Source organism: Mandrillus leucophaeus, unplaced genomic scaffold, assembly GCF_000951045.1.
Source record: "Mandrillus leucophaeus isolate KB7577 unplaced genomic scaffold, Mleu.le_1.0 Scaffold365, whole genome shotgun sequence".
NCBI classification, from domain to species: Eukaryota; Metazoa; Chordata; class Mammalia; order Primates; family Cercopithecidae; genus Mandrillus; species Mandrillus leucophaeus.
The window spans coordinates 804,834-813,557 of record NW_012103865.1 but is presented as its reverse complement, the minus strand read 5'-3'; the positions used below and the strand labels follow the sequence as shown (position 1 = coordinate 813,557).

Below are 8,724 nucleotides of genomic sequence, written 5' to 3'. Positions count from 1 at the left end.
CTGGGACTGGATACTACCTCTTGATCAGAGAGCACTTCTTGGCTACTCTTCCTTAAATGCAAAGCACATGCACTTCCCTTTACTGAAAGCTCTGGGCTACTCTCAGAGTTCTTACGGCTGCCAGGGGATGTAGGGAACACTTCCATGGTGGCCCATAAGAGCTTTGGGCCAGACAGTGCAGCACTGAGGGCTCACTGTAGTTATTGCTCAGAGGAAAAAAACTAAAGAAACTCAACAGTGGTCTTCCCACTCACTGGAGGTCTCCCTCCCCACAGAACTGCTCGATGGAGGCAGGCCAGGTCCCTCCGGGCCCCAGGCTCATCATTGTGCCTTGCAAAGACCTTTCAGCCTCTGCATCTGCCCCTGTAGCACTGTTTTAACTGTCTCATTGCGGAAGGTAAGGATAAAGGGATTGAGGAAGGGGGTGAGAACTGAAGTCACCAAGGCCACGACCTTCCTGACTTGCACAGAGTGAGCTTTGCCAGGCCTGACATACAGAAAGATAGTACTACTGTAGCCAATGAAGACCAGTGTGAGGTGAGACCCGCAGGTGGAGAAAGTCTTCCGGCGGCTGCTGGCAGAGGGGATCCGCAGCACGGTGGTCACTATGTAGCCATAGGAGATGAGGGTCACCAGGAAGGAGCTGAGGACAAAGGCCAAGGCCATCAGAAAGTCCCAGAATTCCAATAGGCGAGTGTCAGAGCAGGACAACTGCAGGAGAGGTGCACTGTCACAGAAGAAGTGGTTAATGACGTTGCCATGGCAGTAATCAAGATGAGCTCGGGAGAGGACAGTAGGTACCATGGCTAGGAAAGGAGCTGACCAGGCAGCCCCAGCCAGCTGGACACACACAGCCCGGCTCATCAGAGTGCCATAGCGCAGTGGGTGGCAGATGGCCACAAAGCGGTCAAGAGCCATGTCTGTCAGGATGAGGAAGGAGGTGGAACCCAGGGAAAAGTAGAAGTAGAACTGGACCATGCAGCCAGTGAAGGTAATGACTTTGTGGGGGACCAGCAGGTCTGAGAGCATCCTGGGCACTGCAGTCATGGTTACCAAGATCTCCAGCAGGGAAAAATTGGCCAGGAAGAAGTACATGGGTGTATGTAGGTGGGTGTCAGCTATGACCATAACTATAATGATGGTGTTTCCCATGAAGGCGAGAAGATAAAGCATGAGGAAGGGGCCATACAGAAGAGCCTGCAGCTCACCGAAGGAGGAGAAGCCCGAGAGGACAAATTCGGAGGGCTGGCTCAAATTTGCCATGATCCACAGGCTAGGGCCCTGCATGCAAGGGAAACAAAAGACAGATGGAGAGGCAGAAACAGAGAGATAGAGACAGAGAACCACTGACCTTGAAACAGAAGAAACAGGGACAGAGACAGAGAATAGGGAGAGCAAGGCAAGTAGCCAGCGGGTGATAAACAGATAAGCAGACAGAAAAAGCAATAAAGATAACAATGGAATAGGAGAGTCATAGAGAAACAGAGTGAGGGTATCAGCGAAGCGAAAGACATAGAAAGCCATTATTAAGAAGAGAGAAGGCTGGGGATGGTGGCTCATGCCTGTAATCTCAGCACTTTGGGAGGCTGAGGTGGGAGGATCACCTGAAGTCAGGAGTTCAAGACCAGCCTGGCCAACATGGTGAAACCCTGTCTCTACTAAAAATACAAAAATAAGCCAGGTGCAGGCGCCTGTAATCTCAGCTACCTGCAAAGCTGAGACACGAGAATTGCTTGAACCTGGGAGGTGGAAGTTGCAGTGAGCCGAAGTCGTGCCACTGCACTCCACCCTGCGTGACAGAGCAAGACTCCATCTCAAAAAAGAAAAAGAAAAAAAAGAACAAAGAAAAACAGAGGAGTGGATTAAGGAAGACCACATGGCAACAGACATTGACATTTAGGGAGAAAACAAGAAGAAAACAACAGAGGAACAGAGAAAGAACAGAAAAAAATTCAAATAAGAGAGAGGGAGAAATAGAGAAATACAGAAAGGGGAGGAACACAGAAAAAAGAGAGGAGGGAGAGAAAGCATTAGTGCATGTGACCCAGAACCCCCCGAACGTAGGCTGATCCGTCTGTGTCACACCTAGAGATTGTGCCCCAAGACCCCGTTTAAAGGCTCCCTGCGAACCTTTCTGAGCTGCCTCTCTGAGGAGCCTCACTTGTGCACATTTCTCCAGCTGTGATCATGAAATTGGTGAAAGTCAGAGTTTTGAGTCCAGAAATTAGTGTCTTTTAGAGTGGGCCTCTGCTTCGTGTTTGCAAAGATGGAGAGCAGAAAGGGTGCTGGAGGTCAGGGAGCAAGGCCTGGAAATCCTAGTAACTGCTCTCCCGGGACACACACAGTCATCAGGTTTCCCAAGGGCGTCAGCGGTGGTCTACCCAAGGGCGCTGCTTTGCTGTCTCCACTGCACTTCCCCTCCCCTCGTGGTGCAAAGCGTAAGCTATAGAGTTGACTTGCCTGTGTTTGAATTCTGGCTCTAGACTTGCTTGTCACGGGCCATAAATCTGCTCTTCTTTGTTACTTACTCTCTCTGAACCCGTTTTCTCAGCTATAAAATAAAGGTATTACTGGTACTTAGCCTCTATGGTGATTATAAAATTAAATAAGTAAACTACTTAGTGCAGTGACTGGCACATACTAGCCAACAAATCGTTGTTGTTATTGTTATCACTGTTCTTATTGTTACGACCGTCAATAGAACTCACATTTTTTTGGCCCATCGTCTCTCTACACTTCTCGTTGCCAGCATGTGCGTGTGTGTGAAGATCTTTACAGCTTTACACTGTTTCTTGGAATTTCAATTCACCAAAAGGGTACTTTAAAACATTTCAAACACAAGCAAACATAAGTATTTACAACACAAACTGTCAGGAGTGGAAGGAGTGAAGCTGTGTATAGATCTACTCTGGCCCTTTCTCCAGCCCCATAAAAGCTTCATCTGGGGCTGTGTCCTGGCCATCCAGCAATGACATTCTAATTTTCAAAAGCCTTGCACCCGGCCGAGCGTGGTAGCTCACACTTGTAATCCCAGCACTTTGGGAGGCTGAGGCGAGTGGATCACGAGGTCAGGAGTTCAAGACCAGCCTGGCCAACACAGTGAAACCCCATCTCTACTAAAAATACAAAAATTAGCTGGGCATGGTGGTGGGCACCTGTAATCCCAGCTACTTCGGAGGCTGAGGTAGGAGAAGCACTTGAACCTGGGATGTGGGGTTGCAGTGAGCTGAGATCGTGCCAATGCACTCCAGCCTGGATGACAAAGCTAGACTCCATCTCGAAAACAATAAATAAATAAATAAATATAAATAAATAAAAAGCCTTGCACTCATGCCACTGACAAACCTTAACGGTAGGTCTAAAATCTACCCCAGCACTGACTAAATTCAAACCCAGTCCTTATGTCTGTATTTCATGAGATCCTGACTGACATACAGACTTCCCCCACTCACCTTAGCCTCTAAGCCTGGTGTCTTCTTTGTAAGCTGCTCTCATTTAGGCATTCTTAGCTGTTGACACCTGCCTAGTGGCTTCGCTCTGTAATGTGCGTGACATCAGAGATGCAGTCTCTCCCTCGGGTTGTGTCTTGCGGCTGGGAAGGGTGGACAGGAGCGTTGTGCACAGCTGGGAAGAGGTGGCACTGCTGGGTGAACTAAAACACTGCCAGTCCTTATGCTGATTTTCTAATTCAGCACCTACCCTGTGTCACTACAAAGCCAGGGGCGGCAGCATTGATGTGGGGCTGGGAGATGGGAAAGAAGACCTTCAGGAGACCAGAGGGGAAAGGTGTTGATTCTGTCCCTTCTCTCTCAAGGATGAGTGTTTTCAGCTCTTTCTCTCATCCACATCTCCAAGTCCTTCGTGTCTTGATGCTGTTTACAGCTGAGCTTACTGGATGGGAAACTTAGACTCCAGCAGTGTTTTCTCTGGGAGTGACAGGAAGCCAAGGAGCCCTCTGGGGACTTCTGAGGCACTGACGTTGCTCCTTAGAATAATGAGATGTCCTCTGTTTTGAGGAAAAAGATCTGAATAAAGAAATGGATAAAGACCTAGATACACCCAAGCAGCCGATGGCTTAGGATCAGCACCTTGGCAATGCCTGTCTCCTGGCCCTTGCCCTCCTCCTAGGACCATGGAAAAAAGATGAGATCATGGAACAAACACAAAGGAATTTTCCCAGCTGGACTAAAATTATGACAGCCTGGGCACCTAGCCAGGGCTGGATCCAGAGTTTCCATTTGCAGACAAAATCTCCAAGTGGATCCAGGATTCAGGGATCTAGGGAGGCAGGGAATGGAGGCCCTGGACCATAGCAGCCTCTTGTTAAAATTCTCCAAAGAAAGTATCATCTGGAGAAGTCTGGGAATCAAACAGTGAGATTAAGAGGCAGATCTCCGCCTCCAGAGGCAGGGCCCTTGGTGGACACATCTTGGGATCTGGCTCCTGTGAGAAGATACACGCCCTGGGCACAAAGGAAAAGGGAATATGGTGAGGGCCCAGATCCCCACATCTTGGGATCTGGCTCCTGTGAGAAAATACACACCCTGGGCACAAAGGAAAAGGGAACATGGTGAGGCCACTCTGAGCTTCCAGCTCCCTAGTAAACTCCGAGTCACAGTCTTTCATCTCATAGACATTTAAACCTTATGCATGATACCCAGTGCAACCCCACCCACACTGAGACAGAAATAATGACTCAAAGATTTCAAGGAAAAGCTGTACAATGAAGATAGTGCAGTGGGGCCCTGAGTTTAAGAATAACTAGGGCTGGAGGGGTTGACTGGGCAATCTTTCTGTAGGACTTGAGCCTGGAACTGAGATTTGGACCTGACCCATTGAAAGCAAAGAAGAGGCTGGGCACAGTGGTTCATGCCTATAATCCTAGCACTTTGAGAGGCCAAGGTGGGTGGATCACTGGAGGTCATGAGTTCAAGACCAGCCTGGTCAACATGGTGAAACCCCGTCTCTAATAAAAATACAAAAAATTAGCCAGGCGTAGTGGTAGACACCTGTAATCCCAGCTAACCGGGAGGCTGAGGCAGGAGAATTGCTTGAGCCCAGGAGGTGGAGGTTGCAGTGAGTTGATACCGTGCCACTGTGCTCTGGCCTGGGTGGCAAAGCAAGACTTTGTCTCAAAACAAAAACAAAAAGAAAGAAAGTAAAGAAGAATGCAGGTCAAAAGGCTAGAAATGGAGGAGGAAGAAGAAAGGAGACAGTTGCTAGCAGGGAGCTCAGGTAGGCAGACAGTGCTGGCCAGAGCAGGGCTGGAGGCAGGGGCTCGGGAATTGAAAGGCAGGAGGATAGGTCAGGGCTACATGAGCCTTCGTGACTATTCATTTTCTATTGCTTCTGTAGCCAATTACCACAAATTTTGTAGCTTAAACAACACAGATGTATTACCTGACAAATTCTACAGGTCAGTAACTTGACACAGGCCTCAATGAGCTGAAATCAAGGCGTCATCAGGGCTGCCTTCCTTTCTGGAGTCTCCTTGCTTTTCCAGCTCCTAGAAGCTGCCTACATTCCTTGGCTAATGGTTCCCTCGTCCATCTTCAAAGCCAGCCACATGTGTCTCTCGGAACCGTCTTCTGTCATCACTTAGCCCTCTGACTGAACTCAGAGGAAAAGTTTCTCCACTTTTACAAATCCCTAAGATTAGATTCAGCCCACGTGGGTCACCCCTAAGATTAGATTCAGCCCACCTGGATTGCCCAGGCTAATCCCCTCATCTCAAGGTCTTCAACCCAATCACACTCGCAAAGTCCCTTTTCCTATGTAAAGCAACATTTTCACAAATTCCAAGGATTAGGGCTTGGACATCTTTGAGGGGACATTCCTCTGCCTATTGCAATGGCTACGTGCAGCTTTGGTGCCTGGTGAACCACTTATCTGACCAGATCCATTCATCTTTACACAGTTGTGTCCATTCCTTAATAAATATGTAGCATCAACTCTGTTAAATGATCATAACCTAGAGCAGCCTCCATAATCTAGGCGCATAACCCTAAATCTGTCCTTAATTTCCTTTGGGATTGAAGGCACATGGAGCAATGTTAATTCTTGTTTCCTTTCTAGCCTTCCCAAAGAGAAAGAGCTAGGATTGAAACAGTGAGGGGAACTACTCTAGTGCTACTAAATTCTGTCCCCTGGGCTTCCCAGGCTTTGAAGAACCGCCCCATTTCCTTTTGGTTAACTTCTTCTGTCACTTGATGAGATTAATGAGAAATGCAGTCATTTACATGGTTGAGTTGATGAAGTTTTCAGTCTCCCAGGGATTTCTTCCTTAGTCAACTCTTCATCTTTTCACAGTCTGTTAATGGGCATTTTCATTGTTATTGCTTCTTTGATCCAGATTGATTCCTACTCCAGTATCCCTTCAGCCTCTGCCCTAAAAATAATCCTCCACTCATGCCTCCCATTTCACCTGTGTGGTGATTGACTATGACAGCTGCTTGTTTCTCTATGTGAAACCCAAGCAACTGCGGGCAGCAGAATAAAACAAGATAGTTTTCCTGTTTATTTTCATGTTGACTCCCTTTCTGAACCTTCTTACAGGTCAGATTTAATCGGTTTTAGGTGGGCCACTCCTTGTGGATTCTAAGGTAATCTGGAAAACACTAACAAATATCTAAGGTAATCTGGAAAACACTAACAAATATCTAAGCTAAAGCATCTTTATTTTCATCATCAAACCGTATGTAATTATCACACTCAGACCCTTGGAAGTGGGCAAAACACACAAACATAAAAACCAACCTGCTTATCAGTTACTGATGATCTGAGCTATTCTTGTTTCAGTTGTTTCGTAATGAAATTATTGTTTTGTTTTTGAAAATCTAAAGAAGAAAATGCCTAAAGTAGGGGAAGAGCTTGAGAAAGGAGCTGTATATGTTCCTGGGGGAGTTAGACTGCACCATAATCATCTCTGAATGTGCATTTCCAGAAGAGGAAGAGAGGCCAGGGACTACAATAAAAATGCCAACACCTCTGCTCAGATCTGCCCTATTACTTCCTGGGATATGTTGACATTTTGACTTGCATTATTAGACTCAATCTCATAAGGTTGTGCCTGGCCATTAGGTGAGACACAGATTACTCCTTGGTGTACTCTTTTTCTTGGATGTGCCATATCTAATCTTGGTCCATTGCTACTACAAAGCGTCTCTCTTTTTCTCTACATTTTGGCATAAAGACAACTTGGAGTGGCACGAGGACAATATGTTTAGAAAGGGGTGGATGGAAAGCTTAAACATGTTTGGTGGTAAGGACAGAAGAAAATTTGTGATCACATTTTTGGCAACTATTTAACTCATCTCGTTTTGTTCGTGGTAAAGGAAGGAGATGAGGAAGGATTGAATGGCTCACTCTAGATGCCTGAGGTTTTTTTTGTTTTGTTTTGTTTTGTTTTGTTTTGTTTTGTTTTGTTTTGTTTTGTGCTACAGGAATCCTTTGTTTTCATGATGTGGTCTGCCTCCCAAAGCCAGATCTCCTCTGACTGGCGGCTTTTCTGCCCCAATCTCCAGCTGTCTTCTATGACATCTCTGCAGATTTTCACTGCTGGCAGAGTTGAGAGTGGGAGTTTCCTCCCCCAATTCTGACTCACTAACAAATCAGGGGATGGGGTAGCTCTCTATTAATGCACAGGCATATGTAACTGCTAGATTTTCAGACAGATTGGAGGAAGAAATTGTCTCACATGATAATACCTGTAGGCTGGAATCAGGCAGAAGATAGTTTTCTTGAGAATTGATGTGGGTCACCTGGAGAACTGAGGAGTCCAGCAAGGGGGTGCTTGCCTGGTGGTGGTTGGAGATAAGGGCTGAATTAGGACCACTAAGTACAGTTGTGTGGCTTGTAGACTGCACAAAGATGCTGATGGAGAGACTGAAGGGGCACATGGGGGCTGAAGGAGCTACATCTACTTGATGGAAAGGGGCACCTATTTTATGCACAAAAGTACACTGTAGTTGTCAAGCCTTGTTCTTCCCAACTACATCTCAGTGGGGAAACATTCTTCTAATTTACTGAAGGCTCTGGTGTAGAAGGCACTGCCCTGGGCTAGTGAAGAAGAGCTGAGTGTTCACAGGAAGATGCAAGGAAAAACCTTAGCCCTGGGCCCCTCCTGCACACTTTCTTTAGGTTCCTCCAGCCTTTCCTTTGTGTCGCCTGCCATCTTCTCTCTCCCATGTTGACTCTTTATCTTATCATCTTGCTGCCCACTTTTCTTCTACTTAAACTTTACATTTAAGGCCGGGCGCGGTGGCTCACACCTCTAATCCCAGCACTTTGGGAGGCTGAGGTGGGCGGATGACTTGAGGTCAGGAGTTTGTGACCAGCCTGGCCAACATAGTGAAACGCTGTCTCTACTAAAAATGCAAAAATTAGCCAGGAGTGGTGGTGTACTCCTGTAATCCCAGCTACTCGGGAGGTTGAGGCAGGAGAATCGCTTGAACCTGGGAGGCAGAGGCTGCAGTGAACTGAGATCATGCCACTGCACTCCAGCCTGGGCGACAGAGTGGGACACTGTCACACACACAAATAAATAAATAAATAAAAATAAACAAAAAAACTTCATAGCTCCCTTCCTACCCCACACCGAGTCCTGATTCCCACCATTTTTTTTTTTTTCTCATGGCTTCCCTGTCCTGACCTCTCACACCCTTGGCTGCCACTCAGCCTCGGGTACCTGTCCTCTCCCACAGGCCACTCAGCCTCGGGTACCTG

The 8,724-nt window shown here is 47.0% G+C and overlaps 1 protein-coding gene across 1 annotated transcript; it reads right to left on the bottom strand.

The window, feature by feature from the left end:
* Positions 1-262: 262 nt before the first annotated feature.
* Positions 263-1,278, bottom strand: LOC105546615 (olfactory receptor 6V1). The gene has a single exon (XM_011989869.1). The coding sequence runs from the start codon at positions 1,261-1,263 to the stop codon at positions 322-324; it is 942 nt and encodes a 313-aa protein (XP_011845259.1). The 5' UTR covers positions 1,264-1,278; the 3' UTR covers positions 263-321.
* Between the last annotated feature and the right edge of the window lie 7,446 nt (positions 1,279-8,724).

Excerpts from the sequence above, each read along its gene's own strand:
- LOC105546615 (XM_011989869.1), bottom strand. The coding sequence starts at position 1,263 with ATGGCAAATTTGAGCCAGCCCTCCGAATTTGTCCTCTCGGGCTTCTCC.